Source organism: Microchirus variegatus (assembly GCF_963457635.1).
Source record: "Microchirus variegatus genome assembly, chromosome: 8".
Lineage (NCBI taxonomy): Eukaryota > Metazoa > Chordata > Actinopteri > Pleuronectiformes > Soleidae > Microchirus > Microchirus variegatus.
Window position 1 is genome coordinate 5,100,226 of NC_139809.1, and position 22,149 is coordinate 5,122,374.

At 42.2% G+C, this 22,149-nt stretch overlaps 1 protein-coding gene across 2 annotated transcripts in view; it reads left to right on the top strand.

The window, feature by feature from the left end:
- The window catches only part of fbln1 (fibulin 1), a 31,766-nt gene extending 10,189 nt beyond the window's left edge, over positions 1-21,577 (top strand). The window contains exons 8-17 of one of the 2 annotated variants that reach the window (XM_083894063.1): positions 175-312; positions 714-857; positions 965-1,090; positions 2,648-2,773; positions 3,884-4,003; positions 4,132-4,263; positions 4,385-4,508; positions 9,716-9,861; positions 10,911-11,051; positions 21,055-21,577. In XM_083894063.1, the coding sequence (XP_083750189.1) occupies positions 175-312; positions 714-857; positions 965-1,090; positions 2,648-2,773; positions 3,884-4,003; positions 4,132-4,263; positions 4,385-4,508; positions 9,716-9,861; positions 10,911-11,051; positions 21,055-21,194 (1,337 nt within the window). In that variant the 3' untranslated portion in view covers positions 21,195-21,577. Of the gene's footprint in view, positions 1-174; positions 313-713; positions 858-964; positions 1,091-2,647; positions 2,774-3,883; positions 4,004-4,131; positions 4,264-4,384; positions 4,509-5,575; positions 7,002-9,715; positions 9,862-10,910; positions 11,052-21,054 lie in introns of those variants that run through there. The other variant, XM_083894064.1, reaches the window with a different exon arrangement.
- The last annotated feature ends 572 nt before the right edge of the window (positions 21,578-22,149 follow it).

Sequence of the window (22,149 nt, forward strand, 5' to 3'; positions counted from 1 at the left end):
GGAAACCAAGACGTGTGGAGCAGTGCATTTTAAACATAGTACCTAGTGAAGTCCAGGAGTAGCAGCATGAACATGAATAATATCACAACAATGTCGCCAGAATGTAAATGTTGCTAAACTGACCAGCATTTTGTAGAGACTCTGTGACACTGATCATGTGCATTCTTCATCTAGATATTGACGAGTGTGAGACTGGCATCCATAACTGTGGCCCAAAGTTCGCGTGCCAAAACACCCAGGGCTCATTCCGTTGTGTCATCACGGTCCAGTGTGGGACCGGTTACATCCAGGACGCCCTGGGCGACTGCATTGGTAAAAATCTGCACCACAACTGAACTGAACGGCGACGTAGAAGTGTCCCATCCAGAGCTTTTAGTTACCATTACTTTAAACTTTAACTAACAATCATCTCTTCATAAACGACATTTTTGAAAGACCGTGACATTGTTGTCCACTGTCGTCATGAGCAAATCTGAACATATCGCGAGTGATATCGTCACAACAGTATTCGGATACGATATTGCACGATTTAACACTTCAGTGTCACACAACACTTTTTTATTTTCATGGGGGCATTTTGTTGCAAAGCAGCTTCACATACACATACTCATTCAAAATAAAATGATGTTGCTCTATGTGTGGTTATATTTCGAATGTAGTAAATCATAATAGAATATAAAAGAGCAACTCTTTTCAATGTTTCTTGTTTTCAGATATCAATGAATGTGTGAGCCAGACCGGCCCGTGCAACAGAGGGCAGATCTGCATCAACACGGTCGGCTCCTACACCTGTCGGAGGAACTCCGTCAACTGCGGTCGAGGATACCACCTGAACGAGGAGGGCACACGCTGCGTTGGTACGGGCACACCACTTGCCTTTCCTGGGTACAGAGCATCATAACAACCCACCCGAGGAGCAAATCGCCGTCTTCTCTGTTGCTCACTGTACATTCCCGTTCCACAGATATCGACGAGTGCAAGAGCACCGAGCAGGTTTGCGCGGGTCACGGGTGCATCAACCTGGTCGGCTCCTACCGATGCGAGTGTCAGTTCGGCTACATCTTCGACAGCATCAGCCGGACTTGTGAAGGTTAGAAGCTAGTAGCTCTGCCCCTGTATGGGAGACACCATTCTACTGTGTTCATGTGTTTTATTGATGCATCCAAAGACCTTTGTATTAGTGATGGGAATTCCGGCTCTTTTTAGAGAACCGGCTCTTTCGGCTCGGCTCACTAAAAAGAACCGGCTCTTTAGGTTGTTTTATTGCTTTCATTCATTTATCAACAACAGTATAAAATATGCACAAAATGAATTACTAAAGTAAAAAAACTTGCTTTTTATTCATATATGTTTATTATATAAATATGCTTTTATTTATACACTCCACATAAAATGTAAAAAATAAATTATAAAATACAAAAACAACTATTTACAATTCAACTTTTAACTATTTAAATTTTCAACTTTTTCCTTTTAAACAAATTTAAAGTGAAACAACACAAAACACTGCAAACCACAACATAATAAAATATAGATTAAAATATTCAAAACAAAAAGAAAAAAAATGAACACCCAGATCTTTAATTAAGGTCGAGGTTGACATTAAGAAATACCAAGTGCCTCAGCTGTGCAGGTTGTTTGTGGAGCCGGCTCTGTAGGATATTCTTTTCTTGCAGACTCTACACTCTGCCACTGTGTTGTCAACAAAATTGAAATGGTTCCAGATTTTGCTTCTTTTCCTGGTGTCACTCATTTTCTTACTATGGTAAAGGTATCTACTATACCTTTTCTAATGTGTCGATGTTGTCTCTTCTTTCTCTCTCCTGCTCTGTTCGTGTGTTACTGCTGCGAGTGTAACTACCGCCCCTCCCCCCGCTGCTCAGCGCAAACACAAGGCACTCACGCATATTGACCAATCACGTGCGGTGTGAAGAGAAAAAAAAGTGAGAGAAAGAGAAAGAGAGAGAGAGAGAGAGAGAGAGAGAGAGAGAGAGAGAGAGAGAGAGAGAGAGAGAGAGAGAGAGAGAGAGAGAGAGACAAGAAAGAGCCGGCTCCCGTCGTTCACTTCAAAGAGCCGGCTCTAAGAGCTGTTTCATTCGCGACCGACCCATCACTACTTTGTATGTATGTGGGTCAAATGGGGCAATGTTGTATCTGCCCCATTTCATGTAATGATAATGGTGTCTGCCAATATCTCCCATTATTGTTGCGTAGGATGATGACCCGTTGAAACAATTGAGTTGAGGTGCGGAAGGTGTGCTCACAAGTACACCACTGACCATGACATCAAATATATTTCCAAAAAGAGTAATGTCATGATTGTCAGAAACAGGGAGGACAGGAAATTCATTTTTTCTGGTGTTTCATTTGTGTGACAGTCCTCTCATGATAGACAAGGAAATAAAATATCTTGGACATTTTCTTCCCTCAAAATTTGAACGATGACAGTGCTGTAAACAATATGCTCAGGGTAATGTATTGCTTCCTAAGTTTGGTACGTCATCTGACCATGTAAAATGCTTGTGTTTTTTTAAGCTTTTGACATATCTTTGGTTCAACTCCAGGGAAAAGTAAATGTCCTGTAGAAGTTTTTGTGAACGGATTATTTAATCATCAGCCCGTGGCATGTTTTCAACTCGTGTTTCAGATATTAATGAATGCCGACACTACCCCGGTCGCCTGTGTGCTCATAAGTGTGATAACACTCCTGGATCGTACAAGTGCAGCTGCACGATAGGATTCAAGCTTTCCAGTGATGGCAGGAATTGTGATGGTAAGTCATAGCCCAATTAGGATGATTGCAGATGTTTACACCGGTGCATATATCTGTACTTTTGATATCCCGTCATGCACAATATACGCATTGTAAACGACTTGAACTGTGATATATAATTCATCCTCATCTTATTGTTTACTGAATATAAAAACACCCGATGTGTTTTGGCACATCTTTCCGCTGTATCAACAAGGTTTTACTTTGACAGTAATGGCTTCAGAAATACAGCCAATTTAACCACTGACAAGTCACCTGCAGCCAGGCACATATAGGTACAGTTCAGTTCAAACACACTGGGGTTCACTCCTATGTGGCCTGCTGTATCTTGTATTTACCTCTCAATGGTACCAAAATGTACACAATTTACACAATCCTGTTTTTTGAAGAAGACCTAAAAGTAGCAATTGATACCAATGAAAACTGACTTTGTAACTCAAGTAAGAATTAGGGTAATTTCCCTTTCAAATCGACTTATTTTTGCAACCTGTGGAGTTGCCTCCCGGTGACTATTGATTATATTTTCTTACTTGGCCTCAGGCAGCAAACCAGAAGATTATAACAGTTTATACAAAAAAGTTTTAACAAAATGTGAGAGGAGTAGTGGAGGCGGTGATCGGTTTCAAAACAACAGCGAGGATCAGCGTCAAAAAAGCAGCATGCATATGGGAGAGAGCACTGTGCAAAAACAACAAGCAGAGAGTAAGTACAAGAGCGACTTTACCACTGTGTACTCTGTTAGAACATGGCGAACGAGTGACTGCAGGACCAGGAAATATGTAGGCTGAGTTGATGAGTGAATTGGGAGCAGGTGTTCTCCCGCCGCAGGTGCGCCGATTGCATGCTGGAGGTGAATTCAGGAGGGAAGGGAGGAGGTTAAGGCAGGGCATGACAGTTGTGGCCAGTTGTCACCAGAGTTTCTCTAATGGCACTAATAGTAACACTTGAGTTTGTTAACTTAAAAAAAACCCCCGCCTCACATGTTATCATCAACCCTTCAGTTAAAGACCATCACTGTAGATGTTCAGATTCACAAGGACAGGTGAGGGTCTTCATATCGCTGATGTGCGGCCGAGTTCTTCATGTTCTGTGACCATCTTCGCTCCCTAGATCTGAACGAATGCGAGAGTAACCCGTGCAGTCAAGAGTGCGCCAACGTGTACGGCTCCTACCAGTGCTACTGTCGCCGTGGATACCAGCTCAGTGACATCGATGGCATAACTTGTGAAGGTAAATGGAGCCGTTTTCACGTCACGACACTTGTCGATAAATAATATCACGGAACATGGAATGTAATATGTACTGCAGCTTATTATAGGTCATATTACCCACACACATTCTCTGGTGTTATTCTCTAGACATAGACGAGTGCGCCCTGCCCACTGGAGGTCATATTTGCTCCTATCGCTGTCACAACACACCCGGGAGCTTCCACTGCTCCTGTCCTGTTGTCGGCTATACCTTAGCACCCAACGGGCGCACTTGCAAGGGTAAGTTGTCTTCACTGAAACGATTGGGCACAATGGTTCTACTCTTAAACTGTCTCAGTATAAAAATTACAGGTTTTTTTTCAGTTTCCAAAACTCACTTTTGCTGCTTTTTTTCTTTCAGACATCGATGAGTGTTCGACGGGAACACACACATGCTCGGTGAACGAGAGCTGTTTTAACATACAAGGAGGATTCAGATGCTTGTCCTTTGAGTGTCCGGACAACTACAAACGCAGTGGAGAAACGTGAGTGTCTGGTTGAAGTCCAAATCGAATATACCTTATTTGATTGGACTGCACCACTTTCTGAACAATGCACAGCACAAACAACACCTATCAAAAGGACTTTAATTTAATTAGCAGGATGTTAATAATATTGCCATAATAATGGTAGTTTACATGCCCCTTAACACATAAAAGGTAAAGAATACAATAAAGACCTGACATGAAACCTAAAACACAAACACTCTGGAAACAAGGCATTAAAAACAGTTACCACGGTGCAAAAAAACCAGTTTCAAGCTATACTAGGGTATTAAAAGAGTCAAAGTCTCAAAACCATTAATGTTTTCCGTCATAGCGCGTCCAAGGTGTCATCTGTTCTTAATGATTCATCAAGAAGTGTAGGAATCACTCAGCTGCATTGAGTAACGTGTCCTCTCCCCCTCTGGGATGGTCCAAGCAATCGTGTCTCTGTTGCTTACACTTTGCCATAGAGGACATGCAATCGTGAACAATATTATAACACGATACTCAACGTCTTTACTGGGAATTAAGTCATAATAATGCAGGAAATAGTAATGCAAATGCAAATAATGCATAAACCGTCCGAGAAAAGTCTGTGTTTGTCACAGCCAAAGTCTAAATCATTAGTGTAATAGATCTGAGTGTAGGTACAATGATTGAATAATTAAAATCCAACCTTTTGTTCATATTTGTGGATAAGGCTCTGCATGTCTAGTACACCCCATGCCGGAGTTCCGACAGAAAAGTATTGGCTGTAGCATGTTCTGTTGTTTTAGAGTGATGCATTTGAATATTGTTTTAGCCTCAGAGTTGGCACAGATTCAGTCGAGGCTGTGGATGTGTTTGATCGGAGACACACCAGTGACAGAATTTATTGCATGATCCCACAGAAAGACACCACGACTGGCCTGTTTAGCACTAGGCTGCTGTGACTGATGTTCCCTCCACTGCATGCCATGCACGGCAAATTAAACTTACACTCTGTCTCTCTTTCTCTCTGTCTCTCTGTGCCTGTTTTGTTCTGTCTTGTCCCGGTCTGCCTCCCCCACCCCTTAATTTTTTTGCAGTCGATGTGAACGCTTGCTTTGCAATGAGTCTGTCAAGTGCCTGGACTTGCCCATGAGAATAACCTACTACTACCTCACCTTCCCCACCAACATACCCGTCTTCACCAACATCTTCCGCATGGGCCCCTCCCACACCGTGCCTGGCGATGACATCCAGATCGCTATCACTGCTGGCAACGACGACGGTTTCTTCAAGACGGAGCAGATGCCCACTGGCGGCGTAATGTCTGTGGCAAAGCTCATCGGCAAGCCACAGGACTTTGATCTGTCTCTGGAGCTGAGGCTTCACCGCTATGGCACAATCACTACATACCTGGCTAAAGTGCTGGTGTTTGTTACCCAGGAGGAGCCCAGAGTAGTTTACAATCCCCTTCTAGAATAGACACAGGTTTCATGTAGCGTTACACCAGTTGCTACACTTACAAATGATCAAGTGTTTCATTTTAGATGAATTGTCTCGCGAGAAAAAAACGCATTTATCTTCAAGACAAATCGCATGAATCACGAACATACGGTACATTAATGGCAAAGCATAGTGAACATATAGCACAAGTGATCGCAGGACATACTGCATAGAAATGTACAGTGTTAGTTAAACATAAAAGCAATGGTTATGGTTTTCAATCGGTGATCGGTCATTATCCTCTATAACCGACTAACATTTAACGTTTCTCTCATTCATGGGTTCATGCTATTTAAGTTAGCCGTATCCTTAAAAAGGTTTGTAAATACACGTAGATCAGGTGTAAACCCCTGTCGTCGTTCCAGTCATGGCCCCGAACCCCTTGCATTATTTGGTCACATTTTAAATGTATGCAATTATCCAACATTTATACGTTTGATTTTATAACTGCAGTGCTGCATGTCCTGTTTGTATGTGAAGCTAACAGCTGCCTAGTATGAAGACTACAAACAGCTCGTATGGCTCTGTCCCGTTAACAAAAATCCATCTTACCAGCACTTTCTAAGGCTCTCTTATTAACATGTTGCCTCTCGGTTGTACAAATGATTGATTAATAATCAATTCATTAATTTACATTGTTCTTTTACAAGTTATTTCAAGTTAACTATTATCTGATCAATCATCCAGCCTGGATTTAAAGGCCAGAAATAATAATAATAATAACACATTGTTTTTTAAAAGTAGATATGAAACACAGGGAAGTTAGAAACATGACAAAGGAACACTAGACTTAACGATCTCTGTCAAGTAAATTAAGCCCAAACTGAATGCATCTTCTTTGAGGTAAGGCATTGTGATAGCCGCTAGGTGGCGTTCTAGGTCAGGGAAACTTTTAAAATGGTAACGACCGGAGTCTGCACACAGCTAAGTGAAATTTGATGAGGGTCGCATGACAAAATATGACGTGGACGCAGTATTTTATGGTTTATGTGTTGGATGAACAGTTTTCTATTAAAATTGAAATTGAAATAACACATGTTCAACTCAAATCCACTCCTTGATAGTCATACATTGTGGGCTTTGATCAAAATGCAGCAAAAGAAATCAGCTGGAATGTGAGGCCACAGCAGTGATGGAGTTACTTCCTCACATAGTTTCATGTTATTCCAACAGTGTCAGTAAAGAGGAAAAGCCAATGAGGCATGCGGATATCTAGTGTTACATGTATTTAAAGTTAAAGGTTCATTCTTTGATCTGATTGCAAAAAGGCCTGTCAACAGGTGACAAAAAAAAATCAATATACCTATTTTCTTAAATATGTTCCTTTCTTCTGTTAGTTTCCCAAAGAAACACTCCTGTATCAGTATTTATTTTTGAATGGATGCTATCCAAGCTTTTCCATCAATAAATCAGCCTCAGTATGCATTATATGTGCATGTACCTCAAGTAATAACTATTTAACAAGTCCATACAGTAATTCCACACCTCCAATTTCCAGTCAAAAAGGCAGATTGGCCCTATTAAGGCAACAATGGCACTTTCCAAATGTCAGTATACCTTGCACCGCAAATACATCTCTCTTTGTCAGATATTTTATGTACATCCCTGTAGCTCTTGTTACATTTTGAGCCTAATGTAAAACACACAGATTTCCACTGTATGCTGTGGGTGCAAACCCCAGTGCAGACAGATAATCCAAATGAAGGCTGAGTAAGTGACACACGATGGGATGCAGTGGCAAAGGAGTGGGGAAACGCGCACCATCAGGAGAGAGTATAAATAGTTTGACATGCTGTGAGGCTGCTGCCTGAGGGCTGTGGCTTATAATAACTGTAAATTCAGATGTCCTAGGTTCCTCCTGTCCAGAGCTGTCAGGCCAGTAAGGATGCACTTGGTCCCTAGTGGGGATATCCTTAAAATAAGAACATAGTGGCGCGCAGGAGGTTTTTCCTCCCCTTTGACATTGAGTTATGGGGCTCTGGGCTCTGGCCGTGGTCTGAACAATTTGTGGTTCAGCAACATCACCGCGCGCAAAATGAATGATGCCCTGCAGTGTTTTTGTTGGGGCGTTATCAATGTGCTGACTATAAATAATAATTACCAAAAAAAATAAAAGGCCCTACGCTTGACCAGAGGACTTTCATCCAGAAAGTCTGTTTTTCTTTCTGGTCTAAAAGTATTGGGGTTTTTTTCTGCGAGGCTGGGCCACGTGAGGCACGGGGAGATGAAGAAGACATGCATGTGCGTGTGGGCACGTGCGCACCCGCACACACACACACACGCTTATTTGCATGCACATGTACATACATGCACAAATAAACATTTATAAAGGCATTTAAAAAAAAACCAAAAAAAACAGATATATGGATGTGTTAATACACACATGGGGCTTTGATTAGCTCCACTTGCTGCTTCTACTTTGAAGTGCCCAGCTGTGTGTAATGGTGGGGGGGGGGGAGGGGGGCAGTTCACTCTGGGTCATTATCTTCTTGTAAATTTACTCTCTTCCTCAACAGAGCTTTCACCTCATCCTCCAGAGTCCCGCTTGGTCTTTCTGCAGCTCAGGCCGCGGTATTATAAACTAGGAGAACATTTTGTGGGTTTGGCCTGCACTAAAGCAAAACTTGGACCCACCCGCTAATTGCTAATTACAAGCCCCTACCCAGTGGTGGCTTGACTTTTTGTCAGGGGCTTCTCTTCTCGGTCTTCATGAAAAGAAGCCCTGCAACCCAAGCCGGGGCCTCGTCTTTGAGCTACAGCCTATAGGTCCCCTGAGGAGTGCCAGAGATCCACGGTCCATGACTCACAATGTGGCTACATGGCTGCCATGCACATTAACTTAGACCTATACATGGCAACCTGGCTGTTTTGAGCTCGGATTTAACATCTTGAATGTCAAAGTCAGGGCTTTTTTTGTTTCAAAAGTCTTCTCACTAGACAAATTTTCTTATAATTCCAAAGACAAACTCTTGATTTATGCGCTTGTTAATGCATTACAAACCTCTCTTTAAAGTCTTATGTAGCAGACGGGTAGTGAATAGTGATACTTCAGGTGGCGTTAGCTTAAGGAGCCTGCAGAGGCCCTTTATTCCCTCCAACCTGTCACTGATTAGTCAGTGAAATAAACAAAGCCCTAAATAATAGGATAAGAGCTGCCCCTGGGAGAGGCTGGGGAGTTGTCTAGTCATGTTGCCCACAATTTAGGAGTCTTTTAGAACACTCCCTTGCCCCATAAATCCTGCTCAAGAGATTATCTGATGTGAAGCCCGGGGATGCTCAGCAAATCCAAATATTTTTCCTGAGCAGGTTGTGGATCATTTTTTTGTGAGGGCAGTAATTCATTCCCACACAGCTTGAAGTAGTGCATCAGAAAAGCATCAATGGCAGCATGAGTATCCACGAGTTACGAAGTTTGGCTTTGGCACGAGTAACGGCCTGTATTTGTTGGATTATTTTTCTTGCAAATCACATACACTATGATTGTTTTTGATGTTGACCACCGTATCCAGTATCGTTTCTGTCTTGCTCACATATTGTTTGTGTTGTGGCTTCTGGAGTTGTCCCACTTTAGTTCTTGATTACGCAGTGGGCTGCTCCAATGGATGCCCTGTTATTGTGAGCTTTAGAAACCAAAACGAGACTCAACTCTGAGGTCTTTATTTATACATTACCTTTAGGGTCATAGGCCATGTGTGTACCTTCTGTTCTGGATGTGTATATCTGTTTGTCTACTTCAGTGCGGCGAGGCTTCAACGCACTGTCACCGTTCGCTGTATAAAGGCCTGTCAGCCCGGTGACATTGCTTGTGTTCTGGACCCCATACACTCGGTGTCCCACACCTTCATCTCACTGCCCACCTACAGAGAGTTCACAAAGCCAGAAGGTAGGTATACATGTCCTTTTTAAATACTGCTACTACTAATATTAATAATAATCATTTATTTATAGAAATGTTTTTGAACAATAAATGCTTGGTAACACTTTTACACCTATTCCTTTCTCTGCCAAACATTTGTTGAGAATATTGACACAACTAGTTGTAGAGTAGTTAGGGAGCTTGAAGACTGGAACCAGGGTTAAACATTTAACCCGGACAAGCTCCAAGGGAACATAACACACCAATCTCTGAAGCTCATTACTAAACATGTGATTTCACAGCCAGGTCAGTCCAGGTTGTTTCCACTATCCATCCATCCCTTATATCAAGGAGAAACTAATATTTACAGGTATGAGAAAGGCATCAGTCCTCTCAACTAACCCCAAAACTCACAATTTAATTTGGATCAATGTGCTCTCTACACTCTACACTTTCTCTCACCCACAAAAGCCCATGTGCCCGTATTTATTTTGTAACAGCACACATAATTATTTTATTGGAACCAATTCAGTTGCACGATAACCCAGAGTTGTATTTTGTATCTTGTTTAATCTCTAAGCGCCTATCAAATCAATTTCCCTGCAGTTGTTAGAATCCATGCGAGCACTTCTGTCCCCCAAAGTAGCTTTTTCAATGATGTTCTCTGTGCAGCATGTGCTTGGCTGGCCCACACCAGAGACTATAAGTGCCACACTGGTTGGATACCGTATATGAGTTACCACAATAATCATCTCGCAGACAGTGACAGCTGACAAGTATCTATTGGCTAGCACACAGCGCATGTTTCAGACACACTCAGTGTCATAGGGAGTTAAGATCTTGTCGTTTCTCATAAGTTCCAGGTTGGGTGTAAAAGGAGTTGAGGGCCTTCAGCTGAGCAACTCCTCAACCTTCCTGTGACCCTCTCAGTGTACAATAAACACTCTCATTTTATTGTCTTTTACTTGGTAATTAAAACAAGGATTGGCACAGGTTTGAAGACACAATTTTCAGTGTGATTATAAAGCTTAAGGCCCCAAAAGCTCTTTGTGTCTAATTGTTATGTCTTCCAACAGAGATTGTTTTCCTGAAAACCACGGTGCCAGCTTATGGACCCTATCACTTAGGCAGTTACGATGTCAAGTTTGACATCCTGGACGGCAACACACACAATGCCTTTGACATCATCAAGCAGATAGAGAATGGATATTATGTGGGTAAGTGCACAATATATATATATATATGTTGTTTTTAACCTGTGCTCTGTCAAGTCAGAATGAACCGACGTAGTGCAAAGTACAATTTGACCATAGAAGCTTTAACTCCCACCCTGTACCACCCGACAGCCAGTGACTGGAAATTGCATTTCTTTTTGACAAAGTTGGTGGTTTTTCTGACCTCATTTCTCATTTTGAAATATACTTATGTTTTTTTTTTTTTTTTTTACAAATCAAATTCATATGTGCACAGTGAGATGGGGCAAAAAGCACAAAAAACCCTCCATAAAGAATGCCTGGACCTCCTGACATAAGTAGATCTGACACGGCCCATTCTGGTCTTCGACAGTGTGGTGGCATCATGTAGCTGTCATCATCTTTATGGGGGCTCTCGGTGTCTGTGTCTTTGGAGAGTTTGTCCTCAGAGTGGCTCTTCGAGACAGACGAAGGCTTGTTTCGGTCTCGCCAAATATTTGGCACAGGTTTTCACAGTCCTGTGGTCAAACAAAGTACCATTTAATTCACTTATCCACTATGCTTATTCCAAGCAGATCATTACTTTCCACAATGAGTTATGGCGGTCTGGATGTACAGAAATCAAGTGTATAAATCCATACGTGAGTGCAGTTACACGCACACGCATGACATGAGGGATTGCAGTTGACGAGCAGTTCTTCGTAACTACCTGCTCGTTGACCGCCAGCGTGCAAGACGATCCCCTGAACTTGTTCAAGTCAGAGCTGCAGATATCATCGCCAGTGGTGTGTAACAACAACACATGTTTGGGTGGAAGCCATTCCCATCCTTTAGTCTGGTGGTGACCCAGACATTCTCCCTTGGCCCAGGGAGAACGAGGGAATGTTGTGAGCCCTAGGATGACACATTGTTGGGCTCGTCTAGGTGATTTTGTTTTGGTTGTGTGCGTGCATGCAGGCCTGGTGGCATTGCACGGACAGTGATCCGTCCTTCTTGCTGATAGATGGAGGGATGACCTGTCAGTATGTAGACCTGTCTTTGAGAATGGAAGACATGAGAAGGAGGAGGGAAATGTGATGTGTCACTTCAGACTCGCGTACATTTGTGCCTGAAAAATAATGTGTTTATCAAAGTTGCATAAAGACACGGGAGAAAAATGTTTATTACCAGCAAAACTTCACATAATTCACTGAGAGAGCAGTCATAATTATACCATACAGACTTATAATAGTATGCTTTTGTTGGAATGTGCAATAGTGTAATTTCGAGTGATAAACCTTGTTTTATAATCAGTATAAAGTCTGCTGTGTGTGTGTGTGTGTAGCTCTCGCTGTGTGTAAGAAGGATTTAAGAGAAATTCCCTGTTTATAGCAGAGCTCATTCACAGGGCAAAGTATGTGTGTGCAAGGAAGGGGGAGAGAATGCAGGAAAAGAAGGACAAAATAAGACACTGATTCAATGAAAGAGAGAGAGGGAGAGAGAGAGAGAGAGAGAGAGAGAGAGAGATAGAGAGAGAACTATGTGCAGAAGTAATCCTGGGTGCTTTGCTTCATGTGGTTAAATGTATTGTTCCATTTCCCCACGCTAGGCCTCAGTGTCTCGCCTAGCATTAGAGCACTTAAAGTGACGACCACATGAAAGGCCTGTTTGTGAGGAGCCACTTCTCTCCCAAACCCATTGGACGCTTATTGGATGCAGCTCTTGCATGTTAGCACCAGTTGCCCATCACATAATCCAAACTGTGGCGCTCTGCACTGGAGCCATTGGTCATTGACTGTTTTTTCGCTGTGAGGTGTGGCGTCCATCGTGCTATGAAGGTCCTCTCGGTTTTATTTCGTGGGTTGTGCTGCTGGTGCTTTGGCCCACAGATGCTGCTGTTGCGTAACCATTGTATGAGGCTTGCTGACGTGTCACTTAAGGAAGCTTAGTTTCCAGTATCTCCAGTGTCTCCAACAGTGGTATTACAGCTTGGTGGGATGTGAAGAGTAGCAGACATTGAGGCTCCACTAATGAACAAGCGTGTGAACTCAAACTTACTTTGGCCATTGTTTTTGGCTACTCTCTGTGTTTTTGAAAGGGACGAAAGAGGCAGTTCGGAATCCTCAGAATCCCGAAACTTGAAAAAAGTGATTTTTGGTAAAGTTCGATTGGCTGTTGCTCTTTTCCGTTCAGCTCACTTGCTCACTATTTTAAAAACCACTTGGATGCATAGACAAGTGCACAGACACCAGACCGAATAAAAGCCGCACCACTCTTTCCTACTTCCTGGTCATCCATCATGGCTTTCTGAGCACTGTCACATCTGGATGACAACCCTGACAGCCCTATGCATCTGTGCAAACACAATCCACCACCAACACTCGGAAAAAAATAATCCAAAAACAATCAAACAGGAAAAACAAATCCCCATGACGACCACAGCAGCTCAGTGGCAAACCATATGAAATCCCCTCAGGTATGTAGAAACACAGCAGACCCACTAAAGTGATGTACATAGTCACAACATGTGTGACAAATTATACAAATAACATTTTTGACCAATGACAAATTATTTGAACAGGGTTGATCATGTAATGATTTACTTTTAAAAATGCAGAATTTGGTGCTTCTGCTGGTACCATGGGCTGAAACTGGGTGATTCATGGGCTACATGTACTCATAAGGAACATTTAGCTAATAATTTGCTCCCTTAGCTCTCAAAATAGCCTTAATTCTTCATGGCATTGATTCCTCATAATTTTTTTGGAAACCTTTATTTCAGATTGTGGTCAAAGTCACATAATTTCTGCAGATTTCTCACCTGATGCTGCAAATGTGCCATCCTAAATGTTTTCTCTCAAAACTTTTGGAGACCAAACCCCCCCCCCCCCCTAAAAATAATTTTATAACATTTACTTTACTTGAGAGGGACTGTTCCCCCAACTATTTGCGCAACCACCAACAACCTGGTTAGTTTGATGGATTCATGCTGGATTCGTGCAGCAGAATTCATCCTTCATCTAACCAGGCTAAGCTCGTCCAATCTGTCTTCAACTCAGAAACAACCATTCATTCTCACATTAACATCTACAGTCTATTAGGAGCGTCCAGTAACCTCTGCATGTTTTTGGACCATGGTAGAGAACTGGAGAAAAATCCCATGCTCACATTGGGGTGAACATTTCACACAGAATGCTGTGAGGCAACAGTGATAGTCACTACTCCGCTGTGTGGCCACAGTTATATCACAAAACCCTGACATTTCTAATTTATTTTTTCCTGATGTGTGAAGTGAGCATTACCTGAAGCCTGTGATTGCACTGCTGCCACACAATTGGTTAAATGGATATTTGCATGAAATGCATGTGTTCAATGAACGTGCATCACTGGGATCCAAGATCACTCCCAGTAATGACAGCATAAGCTAACGTCACCTATTAAGGTAATTTTGCTGGGCTTGTATTATCTTATCAATCATCTCGATCAAAAACTTTCTTTTTTTGAAAAGATTTAAAAATCCACCACTCCATTTTTTTTCCTGTTCACTATGAGACATACAAAGTATATCAATTTGTGACTCAGAGTTTTGACTGGCAGGCATTAATGGGGAAATAAGTAGTTTATAGTGCCATCTAGAGGAGAGGCTGAAATTTACAACAAAGACCTGCTGCTCTGCTCACCCCCTCCCTTCCCTGAGCGCTACGGTATCAGCAGCTGGTCAAATGTCGTCCTCGTCGCCTTTTCCGTGTCAGCAGATGAGGTTCGTGAGGCGAGGGAGAGGGCGAGCTACCGCGGCCGTAGCAGACGAAGCGGAGAGAGTGGAGGCGGGACTTCCGCTACAAGTAAAGAGACGCTTGTTTTGTTCTCTCGCGTTTGTCCTAACAGGCTCCGGTAGAAACATGGCGTCTCGCTGCTAACAGTGGCTATGCAACCGCGGTCCGCGGTCATGTTATTTGTTATATGTTATTTTGCCTTGGCGATTGTATATCCTGTGCCGAGAATAAACATCTCATGTGCTGAAATTGACATGGGGCCGGCAGCCAGTGACACAGCCGGCAAAATGAATAGAGGAAGACGTAAACAGTTTCGTTTCTATGCAGGTAGTCATGGTCGTCAGTGGAGCCGTTCCACAGTGGCTGGTGGAATTTAAGCCTACTGTGTGAGACATGACTACTTCCGAGGCCGACAGAGTTTGCGGCTCTGGCTCGCGGCTGTGCTGGTGAGGAGACCGAGGACGGCCGTGGAGATAAGCAGACAACTAGCTCATCAAGTTTGAGTGGCTGTCATTTGTGTGAATCACACAACACGACAGCAGCAGGCGCACCAGAGTGCACCAAGCCCACAAGTAATCCTCGTCTGTCCCGCTAAAGATTACTGCAGTTAATCAAAACAGGATCTTCCCCCACCCAACAACACCACCACAGTCACAACACCCAACGTTGTCCTCCACCATCGCAGATGATGATGCAGTGAACTACGTGCACAGTAAAAGAGACACTGGTGTGTACTTGTCATAAAACTGTCCCAGTAATTTATCACTTGCACTTATCTCCCTTATCTGGTGAGCTGTTACACTATACTGCATACTACTACATAATACTTAGCTCCAAAAAGTAATGCTGTTTCCATGCTCAAGTGATGTGTCAGGACCGATTAAAAAAAGTGCTTAAATGTTTATCAAGATGCTGCAATTTGGAGAATATGACATACGACTGTAATTTAAAATGCAATTAAAGCAGGTTTTCATCTGATGTCCTTCCCATAAAGTTTGACAGTGACAAGTCTATTTTCTGCTCCTCAAGTTATGGTTCTTTGCTTTGAAATGTCACTTGTAATATAGTGCAAAGGTTGTGGTAAAGATAATGGTACATGTTATGTCATCTCAGCTGCTTTGGCCCACAACTGCTAAAACAGCAAGTCCAAGAAAAGAACCGACCTATTCCTTAACGGCTTACTTTTCAATGATGATGTCAGTACCCAGTGAGTGTCACTTTCCAACAATGACCCATGAGCCATTTGAGAGATCTCTAACTATGACTCACTGTTAATTGACCTTGAAAAATCAAGCCACACAGGCTGGCCTTTCAGAGGGTTTGGTAGCACATGGATCCGACCCCTCTTTGGAGTGGTCAGTTGTGTGTTTGCACAACCTGACCTGACTGGCCATCCGTGTACCAGTGGCTAATGGCCTGGCCATAAACACAAGATTGGTTCTTCCTTAATGGACGTGTGTACTCTTACTACAGCTGGCTGCACTGGGTAGCAAACAGAAGCTATTTATCCTTTGTTTGGCATCTCTTCCAGTGTTTCTTTTTTATTTTATTTAAAAAAAAGGTTTAGGCAGGTAAAAAAACCCCAACAACAATAAATGACCCTCTGCCATGTTTATGTTAAAGCGGAACTAGACCGGAAGTTCCTATTATCGCTGTTTTTTTTGGTGTGTATCTGCGTCATTACCTTGTTTATGAAGCCTGACGGTTCGAAACAAACAGTTCAGCCATTGCTGAGAACATTGTGTTTTATTGTAATCTCGGGGCTCAACGAGATCACTGAAAATCCCGTTATAGTTACGTAAGCAGCGGTTCTCCTGAACAACCGATCGTCCTGCTCCGGGCGGTAGTCCGGGCACATCCGGTTGCGTACATTGAACCGCAGAAGAAGAATAACGTCCGTTGTGGAGGTGTTTCACGAGCAACAGTGTCTTGGGTCTGACTCCGGTTTAAAGTCATAAATGGGACTGCGGCGGGGAGTCGTGACGAAGCTAGTTTTAAACACTGTTAAAACAATGTTTTGATAATGAGGAGCAGTGCATCCGCCGTTCCAGAGGGGGGCGCTGCGCTTCTGAGAACGGATGTGCTGGATAGTACTGGCCAATCACAAGACTCTGTCTTCTGGGGGTGAAAGTTCACTCTGAAACATCGCGTCTGAAAAACACTGTCAGAAAAGAGGATTTCTATCGGCTAGTTTACAGCAACTAGGAGGTTTTTGACCATAAAAACAAGTTAATATATGTAAGTAGACCTCCATAACTAACTTATGTGCAACAGGACCACTCTATGTGACCTTTAATGACATTCGCTCTCAGTTGTACATCAGTGATATGGTCAGATAGAAAACACACGTTTCGAGTCATAATGATGATGTCGAATGCCCTCTAGTACACTCTTGGCATGCTGGAGCTTTGTACACCACCTGGATGCTCTCCAGTGGTTTTCCTGCAGTGAGCATGCATAGCGCCACAACCAGCATGTCATTATACAATACTGTGGTGTGGCCAATGCATACTTTTCATTTGTCTCTGGTGTTAAACCCGTTCATTTTGGATTTTGTCATACACTTCCTCGCTGAGTTGTAGAAACCAGAAAACCCAGAAATTGCACTGTTTACATGTAACCCTTCAATATTGCAGCCCTCGTGGCCATGAATGATGACAAATGCCTCTTGGCATTTGCTTGACTTTGTTTTGTGGCAGTGTCTCTGCCACTAGTGTGCTTTTATTTATGGCTATAGTCTTCTAAAGGGGCTACTTTATGGTGAGGCAAAATGTTTTGGATAAAGGACAGATTGTACAGCTGCTTGTTTGATGGTGGCTGTTTAAGCCAGTGGGCTCACCTTTGCACCCTGCGGCAGATACCTCAGTGAGATGGAAAGAGACACCACAAACCTTTAGAACACTACAACCCCTGCTCGGGTACCACAGGCCTCAGATGACATGACCTTGCAACTCGGTCACAGGGCAATTTGCCAGTTGTAGGGGTGTGTGTTTATTTATTTGAATCTCAGGTGGTATGGTAACCAATCAAAGTCAACCTGTTATGTGGCCGTTGGCTTTTTGCCTCACATCCCAGATGAAATGTTAAAGATGAGTATGTGCGGTTGTGGTTTCACCTCAGGTTCACTGTGAGCATGTCGAGGCCCAGCTGTTAGTTGATGCTTCCCGCTTATTGAGGATGCCACTGTGCTTTTGACGGAGAGCTAACGGAAACACAGAGTCATCGTGTCAGGATTTCATCGGGGGCCTCCAAGAGGTCACGTATACTGACTTTAGTATCAAGCCCACATTGTAATAACATAATTACTCCTTTTTGCCCTCAAGACTGTGGGAAGAAAGGTAAGCAAAACAAAGCCTAGAAGTTGCGCAAAACAAAAGCCACAAATCATTCCCCGATACCGTGATACATTCTGTGGGCTGATTTTTAAAAGATGAAGGTGAGGAAAACTCAAATGTTTTTTTTTAATTGTTCCAGATCATCCATCATATGTGAGCTTATAGGGGAAGTTTATTGATTTGTGGAGTAGCTATTGGATATTACATCAGACATTCTGTTCCTAAGAACACCATGACCTCCACATGTGCTAATTAGACAACAAACAAATTTACAAAACACTAACTAGCCTCAGACACATTCCACATATTGTAATATTTATATGTCCTTAATAAATTTGCAGTTTAGATCAACGCGTGTCTTGTATATTTATGTGATGCGGTTGTGAAATGGAAAACATTCCCTCAGTTGATCTTGATTATAAAATGCTTAGTCCTCCGTAGGTTTAGTACACTACTGCTGTATGCTGCATTTTTGTCAGAGATCTTAATGTGGATGAAAATCCATCGGTATTTGCGGTCGTCATAATGATATCTTACTCATCTTCATTCTGCCCAGCACAGAAGCTTTTGAACTGATTTTTATTTGACTTGAGTATACACACAAATCACAAACCCCCTGAACTTAATTTGAGTGTGCATTGCACAAAATCCACTTTTTTTTCCATGTCAGTTATTTACTTAATCTTGTGGCTATTGTTAGGTTTAAGCAGAGGTTAGTGCTTTCTGATGGGGCTGGCTTGGAAACAATAAAAATCTCAGTTCCACTCACTTCCATCTAGTGTCACTATGCAAACATCACAACAAGGGGGCAACGCTGGTAGAAACGGGACCCATTCCATACTCCTCCAAGTGCTTATCGCCAGAATCTTCTGGAATCGGACGTGTGCCCACAGATTTGACTCGGAGAAGAGCGAGAGAGCAATGGAAAGTGACATAGTGCGGGAGACGGCATTTCAAGCTCCTATAGCTTGCCCCTCCCGGACTTAAAGATGGATTCCTGGAGGAATGCCTCCGTGGCTGTATCGCGTGACTGTGACTGCTTCGCTCCATCAAACACATGGGACTCATTTACCCTTGTGGGCCTTAGTGATGGTGCCACAAACACCAGGCCCCCCCTCAGGAAGTGAAGAAATGGGAAGAAGAGAAGGAGCAGAGTGAGTGGGAGGGGGAGTCTGCCATTGTACAATGCCAGTGTCCCATACGATGGATGTGGTGGATGATGGTTAATGGGTCATTATTTTCCCCTGTGGTTAACAATGACCAAATGGGGTTGTATTCTTTTATCACAAGTATCACAGCGAGGAGCCTCATTATTCAGACTGATGAGGCAGTGATATATGTTGATATGTCAAATTAACTTGAGTCACTGCAGCTAAACATTAGAGCGTTACTGACTCAGAAATGAGTAAGTGAAACACAAGAGGGGTTCAGCCAAAGAGTTAATGGTGGAAGATTTTATAGGAGGACATTGTGGTGATTGTGCTGCATGGCTGCGTCTGGTGATGTCTGTTCAAACAGGCCAGAGCTGAAATGTCACCAGCCCTCTGCAGAGAAAAGGCCTGCTGACAGCCTGTATAAACACTTGCATACCCCCCCCCCCCCCCCGTAATCGCATGTTCGCTTAAAAGGAGCTCCCAGTGAATTCCTTGGGCCTTCAGTAATGCTATGTTTCAAGTGTTTTTGATTTCCCGTTTATTTTGCGTCGATAGATGGTTGTCTTTTGTCCACACAGAGGGTGGACGGTGGGTATAGGGCAGGGGTTTCAAACTCAAATAGAGAGTGGGCCAAAATTTTAAACTGAACAAAGCCGCGGGCCAAGGTTGAACAAATTAACCTTTTAATAGGGACCCAAACAAGTTTTGCATTGAATATTGAACAAGCAAGGCTAATATAACTTTATAGTGACATGCAAAATCGAGTTTCAAATAATAATAATAATAATAAAAAATATCAATGGCATATCAAATAAAATTTAAATAAAAAATTGAATGCCTCTTTTCTATTTGCAGCCTTCTGAGGTAAATATCAACATTAACTTTTTCCACAAGCTAATAAATTTGAAAATACCGCTATACTGACCATCAAAGTCGCCAAATCGCCGGCTAAACTCAGCGCGATTGCCGCTGTATAATACCGGCGGGCCAGCTTTGGCCCGCGGGCCAGAGTTTGACACCAATGGTATAGGGTAAACTGAATTCACACTGTAAAGGACAATACACCGCTGACATTTGTTTGGCCTTTGTTCAGCTCATCAGTGTCACACTTTACTGAATAGGTATGCAAATTTAGGCTGATACCATGATTCACCTGGGGATCTTTTTCCTCAAACCTCATGGGAAATTGTGTCATGTTTTCTGTTGCGTTAGTATCCACTGGTGCTGTTTTTGCACTGAAGAAAGACAGCTGCACTGAATAAAACTGAACCGTGCACAAATTTGACAGAACTGTCAAACGTGAAAAAGACGACAGAAGAAGAAGACTGGTTTAGACAGCCTGTGATAACCACATTACTTTTGAATAGATACTTTGCGTCATATGCTGAACGACAAATGTAATGTTTCAGTGTGCCGAGCACCACAGACAGAATTCCACTGGCCTCAATTGTTTTGGGGTTGAAGCTAAATTTCTAAGTCAAAACCTCAGCACATAAAACCAAAACTATCTCCATGACTTGATACCACGAGGGTAAAGTGAGAAGAAAATGTTTTGGATGAACCTAGCGCTTACAGATATCAAAACAGTCAAAGTCAAGTCAAAAATGTTTGTTAGATTTAATACTGTTTGAGTGCAAGTCTTTAGTTTATACAGCAATATGGATATAAAGCAAATGCATATCATAACAAATTACTGTAACATTGTCATGACATAGCATATAGTCAATGATACTGTTGTTTTTTTTGCTGTATTGTTAATGCTGATGTTCTTTCTTGTTGCATTCAGGTGTCGTCCGCCAGGTGAAGCCTCTGATTGGTCCGTTGACCACAGTCCTAAAGCTTTCTATGCAAAATGTGGGAAACCAAGGCGACCTCAGTCAGAACATCATCAATGTCTACGTCTTCGTCGCTGAGTTCTGGTTCTGAGAGGTGGCTGCTGCCAGATCACACCACAAGTATTAAGACATCCATTGTCAACACTGTAAAAAGTTTTTTTTTTGTTTTTTTTAAACCAATACACAGATCAGTGTCGAGGTTTTATTGTTATGTTGGATTATATTTGACTTTTTCAGAGACGAACGGCTTCTGGCTGCACCACTTTTTGTTTTAATGACAAGCTCGGCCTGTAGTGTATGCACTGGCAAAATGGAGCTGAATATGGAGAAACTCAATGTTTTTAAATAAAAAAAATAACAAACCTCGGAAGAAATAAGACAATCTGAAGTGTTTTAAATTGAAAGTGCGTGCATATATTTGAAAGGCGACAATATTGAAGTTCAACAAATTATTCTTTTCATGACATTACAGTATAAGCCTTTTTTTATGTAACACATTTCCTTTCTTACTCTATATGCATTGGATGAGGTATTTTTAATGGAATAAACATATTTTATTTACAGAATTTGTATCTTTTTATTTCTATTATATTGTAACACCAGTGTTATTACATCCATGTTTCACAGTTGAACAATATTATGACCAATATGAACATGAGTTCATGAAGTGAACTAGACATTCATCAACTTGATAAAAATAATACTTTTTAGGTTGTGGATAGATTTAGGTTTATGTGTTAAAATTGCTTTTTTTTAATTTATTTTTTATCTTATTAAGGTTAGTCAGATAACTGTCATTAAGATTATTGAACACTGTCAAAACGGAGCAACATCAGTTTCACACAGGAAATAATCCTTTATGGATGTGGACTGACTCTCCTTATACCAACCCTAACCAACAATTAGTGTCCACACACCACAAATCAAGTTTTTGTTCTTCTTGAGCTTTGGCAGACCCACAGTTAGATGGCAACAGTTATTCAACCTTATCTAGTTAAAAGGGATATAACACTGTTGTTATCAGCTGTGACAGCATGTCTTTTCAC